Source organism: Cibotium barometz, chromosome 50, assembly GCF_041138505.1.
Source record: "Cibotium barometz isolate CiBa-2024 chromosome 50, ASM4113850v1, whole genome shotgun sequence".
Lineage (NCBI taxonomy): Eukaryota > Viridiplantae > Streptophyta > Polypodiopsida > Cyatheales > Cibotiaceae > Cibotium > Cibotium barometz.
In genome coordinates, this window is record NC_141095.1 from 13,217,683 (window position 1) to 13,232,441 (window position 14,759).

Here is a 14,759-nt window from a genome sequence, read left to right on the forward strand (position 1 = left end):
GTGAAAAAGCAATGAATTGAGTTATGGGGTGAAAAAGCAATGGCAATTCAGACACAGCAATTCAAAAAAATAGATGAACCCACCCACTCAGAGAACCGCGGGAGTTGGATGGGGGAGATACTCCGCCCATGAGGATGGGCTAGTGAGATCTTTCCATGGGTGGGGTTTATGTCCGTAAAGACCCTTATTGTATTATGTTATGCCAAAGTGAGTGGAAAGACATTCCATTAATAAGCACATGTATGAGAGATGTAAACATGGAGTCGGATGTTTACAGGAGCATTAGCATTACGTGTGTTGCCAAGCCCACAACTAGGGGACTCTTACTTTTGCCTCTTACTGTTTAGAAATATCAAATATACCCAGGCATATAATCATTATTAGGTGGACAGGAATGTGATAGAATACAAGTCTTGATACCCAGACTTTGGTTTCTTTTCCTATTTGCAACCTTGAAAATAAGCAGAAAATATTTAGGGTGGCAACAATATTTTTGAAAGAATGGATAGAAGACAAAGTGTACATAGCCTGCTCCAGTTTTCCATGCAAGCTGCAGACCAATGAACCGAGTGCTATGATAACAAGGCTTGCCATCACATCAAAGGAATGTTGATGAGTCGTGATACTCTAGAGATGCTAGAACCTTGGCAGCTTGCTTTCCAATGGAGTCATTGCCACGTGTTGCCAGCTCAACCAGTGGAATTCGTGCTTTCTCTCCATAGTATTCTGTCATCTTCCTGACCTTGAATATCCTCTTTAACAGGTTTATTGCTTTTTCTTTTGAGAGCTGTGTGCCATATGATATCAATTCTAGGATAGGCTCAATGGCCTTTTCATCATGTAAGAGCTTTACTCCTTTCTCCAAATTTTCCTTCTCAAGAACAAGGGTGGAAAGGGCATCCACACCAGCACCAGCAGCCTCACTTTCCCTATCTTTCACAAGCAACACAAGGTCAGGAACGACCTCAGCTTCTACAAGGCAGAAGGTGGTTCTCTCTCCACATTGTCCACCATGGACTCGGCATACTGATGGAGGTTTTCTTAGTATGCAAAAGCATCCCCGCATTGGTGGAGGTGTGCTGAGCTGCAGTGTGCTCTCAGAAAAATTTCGCAAAGCAATTGCAGCTCTCACTTTGCCCAACTGTGTTCCAGAGTTAATTAAACCTCTAAGAGCCGGATAAATGCCCAGGTCTATCACCTTCTTTTGCAGCTCAACATCCGATGGCAATGTAAACCTTAGTAATGCTCCAATTGCATTTTCCTTTAGTTTTGGGTTTCCATGTCTGATAAGGTGCACGAGAGCAGGTAGGGCATTTTCTTCAACTAGTTCCTTAGTGAGGCCAGTTTCTCCTTGATGTAGGCACACCAATATCCCTGCTGCAGCTGCTTGTACCTCTCCTTGAGGGCCATCATGAAGCATTCTCACAAGAAGGCCAGCCAGCTTCTTTTGGGTTATAAAGAGGGATATCTCCTGTGCACTTTCACTTGCTAAGCAACATAGCACCTGAACCACAGCATTTCTTACTTCAGGCTCTCCACGCTCGAGCAAAGGCAAGAGCATTGATATGCCACCAGCATCCCTGAATGCCTTTCTGGTTTCATGAGCAAGAGGCGGAGAGACTAGTCCTAACAAAGAAAGCAACACATGCTTCCGTACAGTCAAAGAGCTGGAGAAACTGTCCTGTAGCCCCAAAAGATTGTGTATAGTCTTCCCCACATCTATTGCATCTCCATTGGCATCTACCAAAAACGTGTTTCCATTGGTGAGCACTAACTTCTCCAAGGTAGCAGCTGCTGACTCTCTTACATTTACTGGAAATCGTCCTGAAAATAGATGCTCTAACACAAGTGGAACAGCCCCTGCCTCTGCCAGGCGCATCTTGTTAGATCCGCAAGATGCAAGATTTTGCAAAGCCCTCAAAGCCGCTGCCTTGCTTTCCAGATTTTCAGTTATCATTCTGACCAGTGGTGGGATAGCCCCTCCCTCCCCAAGAATCTCCAAGCTCTGTTCTGTGAGCTCTAGGTCTCCCAGAGCCTTTGCCATTATCAGTTTTGAGTTTTCCGAACCTGCAGACAAAGTCAGCAAAACTTAGGTGTGCATTTATACATTAAAAAGGCACCCATCTAAACTTTAAAAATATGGAAAATGAGCAAAAGATAAAACTGTTGATTTCATCATTTTTACACTTATCTCACACGTGTGTTATTAAGGTATCTCAGCATAGATCTCATGCTTGCAATCCTAGCTTCTTTACCTTCTACAAATGGCTAGGCAGCTAGGTGTCTTCTCTTCTACTCTCTAGTGTGCTGATAAAGAATTAATTACAGAAATCAACAAGAATCAAAGTGCAGAAGCCGCAAAAAAACACAAAGTGATAAAGAGATAGATCCCAAGTTCACATTAACCAGACCGAAGGTCTTCATCACTTGGTGCATAATCCCAGCATAACTCTCAATTAAGCTCCTAGAGAATACCTTGTTTTCAATACATTGGAAGGTCGCAATGCACAAAAATCATCCCCCATGCAACCATCTTAGTGAGAGTGTGCCCAGCCCTCCCCCTGCTTGCACACCTGCTGGCCCCCATCTCCCCCCACTCATGCTACCAACCTTACCCCCGACTTTTGTGCACTTGCTGTACAGACCACACCCCCCCCCCACACTCTGCACCTCATGCCCTGCTCCTTGCTGCCTCTGATCATCGCTTGCTGCTGGCTGGCCTGTTTAGAGCTGGTCCACCCCTTCTGGGAACTGGTAAAGCTGTTTTAGGGCTGTTCCAAGCATCCATAGTGCATGTTTGTGCCTATGGGCAGTGCCTGTGATCAGTCCATCGATGTTTATGCGACATGAATTCATCTACGACTCCGCTTCTGCTTGGTTTTGTGCTTGGGAGTGACCTCCAGTGCCAGTCCTTCCTTTTCTGCATTCCCATCACCGTGTGGCTTCAATCCAGGCGCTAATATGGACACATCTTGTGGTGTGTATGGCATGGTACATTGGTACTTAATGCCTCAGACATATACTCCCCCCCCTCAATCTGTATGGAGGGTTAGCACTTTGCAACATGTTTCATTTTTAGCCCTTGCAACATAATGCTGAAAGCACATAAAAACCTCCAATTTTTCTTTCATATATCTATCAGTCGACAGTAGTGGATGCCAATCGGCAGAATCAGCCAAGGTCGGCATTTATTAGTATTTATGGTGAAGAGTTTGGCATTTTATGTCACAAAATTTCATGTCAAAGGACACAAAAGTTGGCTGACAGCCCCCGAACTGGCCGACCAGCATCCATGCATCATATATAAGGAAGTAGCTGTAGTGCATTAGCTCGTAAATCATCTTTCTATTGGTCATAAGTAGTCCGTAGCCCTTTTGGGAAGGCCTATCGCCAAGCCACGTGGGCTTCTTGCCACACATCTCTCGAGTTCTCAAGTTCTCAAGTTTTCAAGCTCTCAAGCTCTCAAGTTCGCTCGCACTTTTGTTGTGCAAAGATCGAATTTTCTCTCCACGTACCCTCTTCACGATGTCGACCCAAGAATCAGAGTTGGAGCCCCCTCGTGGAGCGCGAAGGCTTGCCGGCTACGGAAGGTACCGATGCCGATCTTTTTGACAATTTTGTGTCAAAATCAGATTTCCAAGAGTTCAAAGTAGCTCTAGAAGCTTCTTCAACGGAACGTTAGGCACAAATCGCAGCCCAGATGTTCTGGGTCGACATCGTGAAGAGGGTACGCGGAGAGAAAATTCGATCTTTGCACAATGAAAGTGCGAGCAAACTTGAGAGCTTGAGAGCTTGAGAGCTTGAGAACTGGAGAGATGTGTGGCAAGAAGCCCACGTGAGGGGTTTAGAAAGGTTTCCCAAAAGCCAAAAAATCTCGAAAAGCTAGGCTTAGCTTTTGCTTTAGCTTTTGCTTTAGCTTTTGTGTTTTTTTTCTTGAATATATATATATACATATATATATATACATATATATATATATATATATATATGGATATATATATTCTATTGTCTTTTAAAAAAAATAAACATCTTGAAACCTTTGAAACCTTGGAGAGGGGGGGTTCTTTTAAAACTTTTTTTTTTTTTAATTTAAACTCCAAAAAATTGAAAGCTAAAAAAAACGAAAGCTTTCCTTAGTTTTTTTTTTCTCCCCCTGGATTCGCCCGTCAGTGAGCTGCCGGCGCATGCTTTTCGTCAAGTGCCTGTGTGCGTCACCCATGCGGCTTCGCCTGCACTTCTCGCCATCGTGCGCCTCACCAGCCTGCTGTGCATGGTCTTGGCGCCGGCCTGCTCTGTGCGTGGCCTGGGCGCCGGCCGTACTGGGCCTGACGCAAGCCTGGCCTGTTATTAATGTCTACAAAGGACCCGAAAGATCTATGAGACCACAAGATGTTACATGTGATCCATGTGTAAATTGGATGTCAAGATGCAAAAAGAAAACTAGCTGCCGAAAGAAAAGTACACGACCAACGTACTACGTAGGCCCTGAAGTACAATATAGTGGGCAACAGAAGAGCCTCAAGTGTTGGAACTCATAATGTGTCATCCTCCTCATCGACCGAATATCTGGCCTACCTGTGGGAGTGCCTCTATGTGCTGGAGAGTATGACAACACGACCATAGGGGACTCAATGGTGGTGTACAAACGAGAGGGTGTGGATGAGTACTAGGGCTACTAATGCATCTCTATATGCTGAAGGGGTGATACAAGTATGATATGTTATCTACTCCTAACTCCATCCAGTCCCATAGTCTGGGTACAATATGTCATACATCCGATCTGAGGATGCCGTAAATGTCTGGAACATGCGTCCTGGATCAGAGCGAAAATGTGCCAGCTGCTCCTCGACCTCCTGTTGGCGTCGAGACCTGATGGCCGCGATCTCTGTGGTGTAGCCGTGGTGTCTGGTAGCCGGCTAGTCTGGGTCATCGCCTAGCTCGAATCTCCTCCGCTCGCGCTGAGATGTCACTCCCGGCTGGGCTACTGGTGCCAATCTCTGGAAGAAGTCAGTCAACTGCGACTGTCTTCCTCCGCTATGATGTGCGGGTGTCTGAAGTAAGATCTCCCTGTGTCTCTGTAGTGCTAGTAGTAGTCTGCCTAACTGTCTCTGGTCCGATCTCTGCCAGATCTGTCTAAGTGATGTGGTCCATCTTAAAAACCTCAGGATAGCACGCCCTGATCTCCTGCAAAGCACCACACTGGCAAACAAAATGCTCCTCTGTCTCTACCCCCGTATGGCATAATCTGCAAATGCGCTCTGCTCGAGGGATGCGTGCTGCTCTCCCAGTCTCGATCTCTAGTTGGTGTGATGAGACCCTTAGTCGCCCAATGGCTACTCTGGCTCCAAGTGATAAGTGGACCTCCAAGTATCGTGGTCGCTGGATGAAGCCATCTGTGGAGGTGCTCAAGAAGTGGTCTCTGTAGTAGAGCATCTTCGTCGGGAGTGGCTGAGTGGGAGATAGCCAAGTCTCCTGTATGTGGCCCTGCCAAATGGCATGTCTCATGACTCTGTTCCTCTCTGTCTGAGAGAGGCGTCTGTGTGGTGCAGCTAGGTCATACTGTAAGGGTGGTAATCTGTCAATATCAATCCTGTGTGATGATATCCATTGTACCACCTGGGAGTACCATGATGTCCCTCCTCAACAAGCTGTCTGGATGCCTCAAAAGCAGCCCGAGATACCCGATTTAGTGGGAGCTCCCGCATCTTGTGTATAAAAGATGTAGTCTGGAACATGGCCTCTACTAACATAGGTGGTACAGCAAACTCCGCTCGAAGGATATCATGTGGTACTGAAGGTTTGCTGCGGATCATCCGTGAGAGCATCAAAATCTGAGGGCACTCTATCTGTGTCCATGAGGATGTAGCCAAACCTGGTGCCCATACTGTTGCTGCATACATCAATGCTGGAGTAACTAGTGTATCAAATAGCCACCCCTTAGTACGGGGCTCCTGGAAGTGTGCCTGGTGACACTTGTGTTTCAAAATTGCTAGTGCTACGTACCCTCGTGTCACTCTGTCTCTTGCTGCCTGTGCCATAGAGAATCTCCCTGATGAGCTGGTAAATGTGACCCCAAGGTATACATATGAGCCCACCACCTCTACCTGTCCCCGGGCTAGTGTAAGGATAGTCTGGCATCTGACTGCTGCTGATGTATGAAAGACCATAACCTTTGTTTTCCCAAGGTTCACTGTGAGTCCTCGCTCCGCACAGAAAGTATCTAGAGCCTGTAGATGCCTTTGTAGCCCTGTCCAAGTATCTGACACAAGAATGATATCATCAACATATAATAGAATGTGTAGTCGTACCTAAGATGTCAATCCCAGAGCCTCCTCCGTGTATGTAGTCTGCTACCTCGTCGATGTATAAGCCAAAGAGTGTCGGGGAGAGAGGGCAGCCCTGCTTCACACCAATGGTGCTGGCAATCATATCTGATAGTCCCCCTAGGCACCTAACTCATCCAAACACTTGCTTATATAATTTGTAAATCCCCCACATCATGTCGGGGGGTATGCCCAGTGTCTGTAAACGGTGGAAGAGGCGCTCTCTCGAGACTGTGTCGAAGGCTTTGCGGAAGTCCACAAAACAGCAATAGAGTCTCTGTCTCCGTGCCCGAGTTTGGTCAATCAGGCATCTCAAGGTGAAAATGTGATCAATAGTAGAGAAGGCTCGCCGAAAACCTGCATGACCACGGGCACGAAGCCCCTCCCTCTCAGCGTGTGTGCTCAATTCTGCCTCCAGGATAGCCCCATAGAGTTTGGTCAAGGTATGACCAATCATGATAGTCCTGTAATTACCGGGGTCCAACATGTCCCCAGCTTTGTGGATCAGTACAATAGTGTGCATCGTCCACTCAGCCGGGAAACCTTCTACCAGAGCCCTGTTAAAGAGGTAAGCAATAAAAGGAGAGAGTGTGTCAGTTGCATAAAGGAAATGCTCACCCTGTAAGCCGGTGTGATCCTCAGCTCTCCCATGTTGGAATCTATGTATAGCTCGAGATACCATATCGGTAGTAAAGAAAACCGATGAGGTCGGTGGAGTCTCGGCGGGGCGAGGGATGAGTGGCTGGTGCAGAACATCATAAAGCCCTTCTGCATAACTCTACCAGCGTTGAGGATCAGTAATCGGGGTGGGAGGGGGTGGCTCTCTGAGTCGTCGCCAAGCAGTGGCTGCATCTTTGCTCATGAGCATGTGGTAGATGTCCCAATATTGAGCCTCCTCATATGTGCATCGCTTACGGCGTGTAAGAGACCGCATCTGTCTACTGGCCTGCTGCTGTGTTATTTCCCCTTTCGCTATCTGGGCTCGGAGATGTCGATGAAGCTCTCTACACTCATTATCATACCATCTATTCTGGGGCATGTCCCGGGACCTAGGTGGCTTCCTTGTCTGAAGATGGTGTGGAAAGCTGTGGCTAGCTGCTGTGTGCAGTATGTGTGAAAGCTGGGCCGTCGGTACATCGATGGGTGCTGTAGGGTCCATACCAAAGAGGCCATCATGTACTTTAAAATCATAAACGTCTGCAAGCTCCCGGGTAAAGTGGAAGATGGTACGAGATGCCTGAGTGGTCGGGGGTGGCAGATCAAGAGAACTCCTAAGAGAAAAAGCCAAATAAGTATGGTCCGCACCAATGGGGCACGTAGGGATAGTGAAAGAGTCTATCAGGTCTGTGCTCTCCCGCGAGCCCAATATGTAGTCCACAGTGCTGCTGCCTCCTGATCATAGGAAACATGTGAGTCTTCCCGATTCTGGCCAGGGTGACATCCCGTTATAAATAACGAGATGGTGTCTAGCTCCCAGGTCCAGAAGGTGTTGCCCATAACCTGTACTGCGCGCTCCCGGTTAATGATTGCTCCAACTGAAGCATTGGGATTCAAAGAACTAGGGGCAGTCTCACTGGGGTCTGTGTGGGAGCTGGGCTCACCACAGAAGCTGTGGAGGCTGAGGTGGAGGTCTTTGGAGCGGTAGTCTTCTTAGGACACTCCCGAGAAGTGTGTCCTTTTGTATGACAAAAGGAACACCTACCCTCCTTCTTGTACTAAGCAATCTCCTCAGCACTCAACTTGCCACCTATCTTGCTTGCCTCCACTTTCTGGTCTGGAGTAAGCTTGGACGCATTGTTCAAGTTCTTGGAGCTAGAGGCTCGTCTGGTTCTAGCCTTTTCCCCCCAAGATGGTAGCCTTGGGAGTAGCTGACTGGGAAGTCTTGGACTTGCCACCAGTGTGTTTCATTTCAACACTCTGCGCAAGCGAGAGTGCGTCTTCGAAGGTGGCTAGCCTAAACATACGCACCTCCCACTGGATTTGCATGTCAAGGCCATACAGAAATTGCCCTTTCTTGTCCATATCAGAAAAGACTAATTGCGAACATAAGGTCGAAATTCTATTGGTACAAACTAAAGAACTAGTTGTGCATTCTGACGCGCTCCCCTGAACTCGTATTCGAGTCGCTCAAGGTAATGGGGCGATAAAACGCTGCTTAAGGTCGCGGACAAACTCGTCCCAAACATAAGCTGCCATACCTAATCTGATGTGGGCATGAGCCCACTGGGTCCACCAAGGAATGGCCTCACCTTCCAAGTACCAACTGGCTAAGATTACTCTATCAGTATCATTCTTTCTAACTGCGCCAAAGTAAGCTTCAAACTGATGCAATCATGAATAAAGAGTTGTGGAGTCGAGTTTACCATTATACTTACTGAAGTTCATTTTCTCGAAAAAATAATTCGAGGAAGCCGCTAGTGTCAATCTGACGTCCAAAGCTACAAGGTAACGCTCATGTTCCACGCGCCACATGGCTTCGTCTTCGCGTACTCAAATCTCCAATGCACGCATCTGCAACTCAAGCATAGAACTCGACCGCGGTCGTGACCCTTCGAGAGGGTCCCTATGTAGAGAATCTGGAATCTGGGATACGGAAGAAGAGGAAGGAGGAGATGGAAAACACGGCGCTGGAGAACATTTGCGCTCTTCCATAGCCAGTATCTGCACCTTCTGCTCTTCCAACTTCGTACTCTGGTCTGCGATTGCTCCATCATCTGTTGGAACATCTTTGTAACACTCATGCCTGATGCCCTAGCTGGGCTGCTTCGTGCACTTTGGTCCCAAGGTTCTTGGTCTCTCTCATCGTCGAAGCTCGCCATAGCAAGAAAACGCACTTCCTTTTCGGAGCGCAATATGACCATCCACTATGTGTGCGGGAGACTTCCAGAGGCTGAAAACCAACAGTCCTTCAAGGGATAGGAGTCACTCCGAAAGGGGTAGTCCACCGGAGTCTGAAAACCAACCACACGAGCAAGAAAAAAATTTTGGTATCTTGCTGAATCTTTACACTTGAAGTAGGCTCTGATACCACTGTAACAGGCGGAAGCTTCGGGGGAGATCGATAACTTCAATGCTCAGAAAAAACAGCACACTTGTCACGACGAAATTAACGCACAAAACTGAATGTAGATGTGCAGAAAAATATATATATATATATATAGAGAGAGAGAGAGAGAGAGGGAGGGAGAAAAGGACACAGTATTGGGTCCTGAATACCCTCTGTAGGGCCCCCACCACAAATGGTGTATTTGTTTTTATTAGAATGATGCAAAACTGAAATAAAAGACTGAACCTGAACCTTCTTGGCTGAGGAGAATCCTCTGCCCTTGACCTTCAATCCTTCACCCCTTCTGCGTTAGCTTATCCCTGGCTATCCTGGCTCCTTGATCAGCTTCAGCACTTGGTGAAATATGAGATGATTGGAACTAAATTATGCAATGGGTATTTTTACCCCTCACTGATGCTAGTTGGCTGGATCAGTCAGCTGTCTAAAAATGCCTCACGACCTGTAAAATCGGCATTTGATGCTAAAAAACTATTGCGCATCCTACAGTCCTCTAGGGGCTGTGTACCCTGTCAGCTGCCTGTCCTCCAAGAGCCCTAGGACTGGCCTACCGCCCTTCCATGGCTGGTGGGCACAGCAAAGGCCTTCCTGGCCCCTATGGGGGTGGTTCTACACCTCCCCTATGCCCACATCTATCCTTGGGGTAGCCCTATGGGCTGGCCCCTTTCCTATATGCAAAACCTAACTGTCTACACATTAGTCTGGCATCTAGTATCATACCAAATACACAGAACCACTGACATCATTCCAGAGGGAGACTCATAGTGCGGACTGGCACTGTTTCATATGCAGGACAATGCACACCTGACCTTGGATGCATGTGCATGACAATGCACACCTGACCTCGGACGACTCGAGTGGGACCCTAGCTGACTCGTCCCGGACTGGGCTCACATGGGACCAGTTTTCCACCCCAAGTCCTCCACCTTCAGTATAGAAATGTCTACGTGGCATCCAAGTGCGGGATGCACGTGGCAACACATGCAGATGGCTATGTGAAGTGTTGATCATAACTAAGCCTATAATGTGGCATGATAGCATGGCGTCAAGATCCTTTTTCAAAATGCCTAGGGGGGTGCTAAATTTATTTGGTTGAATCTTTTTCACAACTATGGTGGAGACCTTTGATTTGCAGCTTCGGTACCCAGATTAAAACCATTTGACAAAGATCTTAAGAATAGGGCATGTAGTTCACAAATGTCTTAACAATATTCCTAGCTCCTTGGAGCCTATAAAGAATCCAATTTCCAAACTTATAAAATAACTTTCATCATGTCATACAGCTTCCATTCTTGAACTCCATCTGTATCTTATTGCAGCCACTAGCATCTCTTGTTCTTTCTTGTAAAATAAAACTCCTCGTGTTATAGAGCCTCCATTTTTGTACTCCTATTGCATCCTCTCAGCATCCTTTGTTCTCTTGTAGGATCCTACTCTCTTGAAACACATGCGTTCATTGACACCATTGAAATTTTACATGACGTGTATTCTAGACGCTTGGACCGGAGAAAGTAAAAGTTGTAACCTCACATTATGTGGTCATGGGTCGCATGATCTTGTAACATTTGTCCCATACTTCTCTGCAAACTCACTTAGGTACTGCTCCAAAGCCAGCCCATATCAGGCTGCTCCAATGAGCCCAGCAGCAAGAGAAGTTGAGCCAAACTTCTAGCTCTTCACTTTTTTTTTGCATCACACAAAGCACTCAAATGAAAGCACGAACTTAAACAGGTAAGTGTGGCTTTTGAATCACCCATCCTGTGGCATGACATGCAGTAACAAAAGACATGAACTACAGCACACAAGCATACCATCCTTCAAAGTTCACTACATGAAATGCAGTAACAAAAAACATGAACTACAGCACGCAAGCATACCATCATTAAAAGTTCACTAGGAAACACTTATGTTGACGGTGAAGCTTTCCTTTTCAAGTAAGAATCCAATCAAATTCTAATCAAGGGAGGCAAAAGAATCCAACCATAGTGCAGGTGTTCCATCAGCGGGGTGTACCAATTCGCTCTTGCCATCTCTACGACATTTTGGTCTTTATAACACAGCTGTTTTAGGATCTGTTCAGCACTTTCGGCAGCCTCTGCGTCTTCCCCATTACATAGAGTCACCAACAAAAGGATGGCACCCACTTCCTGGCTGAGCTTCTCAAGCACGACAGGAGCCTGAGAAAGCATGCCTGGCAGACTCGATTGCAGTAGCTCCACTAACAAGGCCACTGCCAGCTTTGAAACATCGATATTCCTTGCAAGACACCGAACTGCATGCTCAACTCCACCCGCATCCACTAGCTGCTTCTGAAGGCACACCCATAAAAAACTTCAAAATCACTATAGCTAAAACCTTTCCTATCCTCGACCCAGATGCCTGCATGAGAATTCAGATAATAAGGACTAAAGCTAATTCTTCTTGCTTACTTTGTTATCATCATTTTCAGCTATGATGGTGCGAAGTGCCAACAAGCTTTTCCTCTTTACACCCTTATCAGTAGACTTAAGCATCTCCACAACAGGCGCCACCAGCTGTTCTTCAGCAATCCAGTGTCTGATCTTGTAGCTGACATTGCAAAGGTCGCACAACTCCTCTAGTGCCTGCTTTATTTTGGCCTCCTCTCCTGACTCCAGCTTTCTCCTTGCATTTTGAATCCGAATGCAACAATTCCGGTCCACCCATTCTTCAATGCACTCTCTGATTTTATGATTGGGCCTCAAGTTTAAGTTGGGTAGCACTGCTCCAGTGGTAGGGTCCGTGTTATTGCCATTAACAAACCACTCTTCAATCTTCGCCCGCTCATATGTCTGATCAGTGGCAACAGTCACCGGGTCCTGCATCACTTCTTTAGTGAGCGGACAGCGGAATGATTCTAAGGGGGGTTGTTCTTCATCAACATTCACAGAGTATCTTATCCCTTTGTAGTCTTCCCTTATGGCTTCAGGTGTACGGGCGGCATCTGCTCTCGATAGAAGGGCAATGATTTGCTCCATAAAGGTCTCTTCTTCCCTTTCCTTTCGCTCTGCTGCCTCCTCTTTTTCCCTCTTGAAGTAAGCAAGCTCTTTTCTTATCTCAGAAGAATCTTCCACAGGGACACCAACAGCCCGTGCGATCTCCTTGATCAAATCATTCAAGAAGGCTTGGTCTGTTTTATGATGTCTGATTCCCATCTCAATCTTGTTGACTATTTCCAGTTTCTGCTGAGAAGCTTGATACTCTGCATGTATCATTTGATCTTTGAGTCTGTCCACGTTGTTGCGAATGTCCACGGAAACTTCAGTGCTTGCCAAAGAAAGGAGAGCCAGAGATTTTCCCACATCTCTGGTTACCTGCTGTGCCTCTTTGACAATGTTGCGGCAGTTCACAAGCTGGTAGAACCGCGACTTTTGCTCACACATTTCAACTAAGCTTCTGGCCTTTCTGATGTCACGTTGCAAGGACTCAAGCGCCTGTCGGGCTGCAGGAGAGTCCTTCATGTCCCGTGTCATGAGTTCGGTGAGGACGGGATGTATGTTGCGGAAATACGCAGAGAGCAATTTGAACGTCTCCTTCTCCATGAGCACATCCTGGGCTGCAAGGGCTGTTTCCAGGATCTCTGTGGTCAAGACTGCAAGGAGAGTGCTGATAGGGAGAAGCTCAAGCACAATCATCTCTGAACTCTATATCAACTCAGCTTTGTGAACAAACCCACCGTCACACACGGCTAGCCGAAAAGGGTGCAGCCTGATGGTTAGCCAGGCAATTTCTCTACTGGAACATTAGTAAGGTTGTCCAACAAGGGTGCAGCCTGATGAGGCAATTTTTCTACTGGAGCATTAGTGGAGATTGTCCGAAGAAAACGAGGCAGCAGTGCAAGAAGGGCAATGGTAGCAGCCTTAACAGTAGATGACCCTTCCTCGCTCACATAAGGAAACCCTACAGCCCCCCGCCCCCCGCCCCCCTCCAAAAAAAAAAAAGAGGAAAAAGAGTGCAAGCACTTCTCCACAGAAGTGAGAAGGAAGAAGCGCTAATTCAAGCACTTCGCAGCAGCAGCAGAGAGAAGGAAAAACCCTAGCTGCAAAGCACTGCTCTACAGCAATTGAGGAGGGTGAGAGTACCTTCAAACGCAAAACCTAATGCACAGAAAGTAGAAAACGGTGCAAGACCTGCTGCAAATACCGTAGAAAGCCCCAAAGCTGTGGCTAAATCCCAATTAGCTGTGTGGAAGAAAGCAGAGGGGCAAGAAGAAAGCAAAGCAAGGAGCTAGGCTCTCGAAATCTATGCAGAAGAAAGGGAAGACTGATGGAGATGGGATTAGGTCAAAATGGCCCAAGCCACGACTGACTCGGTAAAACCATGCTAGATTAGACTACCATCCATCAATTAGATTATTAATTAGACTACATTAATTTATTATTGATTATGATGTATTAAGGTTATCAAGGGCTCAAATCCATTGATTAACATAAATAAGTTTTTTAATCTACATTATTAGGCTACATTAAATTATTATTGATTATGATGTATTAAGGTTATCAAGGGTTCAAAATCCATTGATTAACATAAATGAGTTCTCTCTCTCTAGAGAAGGATATAGAAAAGCAATATAAGTTCAGCAGCCCAGGGTCATAGCATAACTTTGAATACTAGAGAGCTCTTCTTCAGAAGGAAATTAAATCTAAACAGCCCGTAGTCGGGCCTGTCTCAAGATGTGAGTCAATGGGATTGACCCAACTATTGTGATTAAATTATATTAATTAGGAGTAAGAGGGTCAATCTATCCATGCCTTCTACATTAAGCTAAAGAGGTTCAATGTAATTGACCCAATTTGTTTGTGCCAAATCAAAGTCCATTCATCGAAATTCAAAGGTTGGCAAGGTTGCATAACTAGCTTGGTCAACAAAACGCAGTTGATGACACATTTAATTCAGTTTCTCAAAAGGGGTAAGATTAATAATAATGTTTTGGATCATGAGTACACACAAAATAATGTACTATGAGGGTTTGAACCCACTACTTCTTGGTAGGGAATAAAGTGAGCTAATCAATTGGGGGAAGCAACAACTTGTTTTTAAATTTAACCAAAGTCACAAAAAACATACCAATTTGAGATGTGCAGTCATGCATAAGTAGATTTTATTATTCACCAATAGTAATATATTATATTCACATGAAAGCATAAGCAAGGTGTATAGTGAAGCTAACTTAGGTGTAATAATATTGATAAGTTAGATAAAGCTATATAACATCACTATCGACACACAAAATAATATATATGGTCATGCTAAGATATGCAATGTCATTATCGAAACACAAAATATTATCGATGGTCATGACTTTTTCAAACAATTTAAATTTATCAAATATAGCTATCGCCACACACATAATG

General features: G+C 45.9%; 1 protein-coding gene across 1 annotated transcript; it reads right to left on the reverse strand.

Annotated features, from left to right (window-relative positions):
* Positions 1-200: 200 nt before the first annotated feature.
* On the reverse strand, positions 201-13,750 carry LOC147609820 (U-box domain-containing protein 44-like). The gene is made up of 3 exons (XM_086787201.1): positions 11,817-13,750; positions 11,369-11,696; positions 201-2,067 (listed from the first exon to the last, which is right to left on the reverse strand). Exons 1-3 carry the CDS (start codon positions 13,038-13,040, stop codon positions 599-601), a joined length of 3,021 nt encoding a protein of 1,006 aa, XP_086643327.1. The 5' UTR covers positions 13,041-13,750; the 3' UTR covers positions 201-598.
* Positions 13,751-14,759: the final 1,009 nt, after the last annotated feature.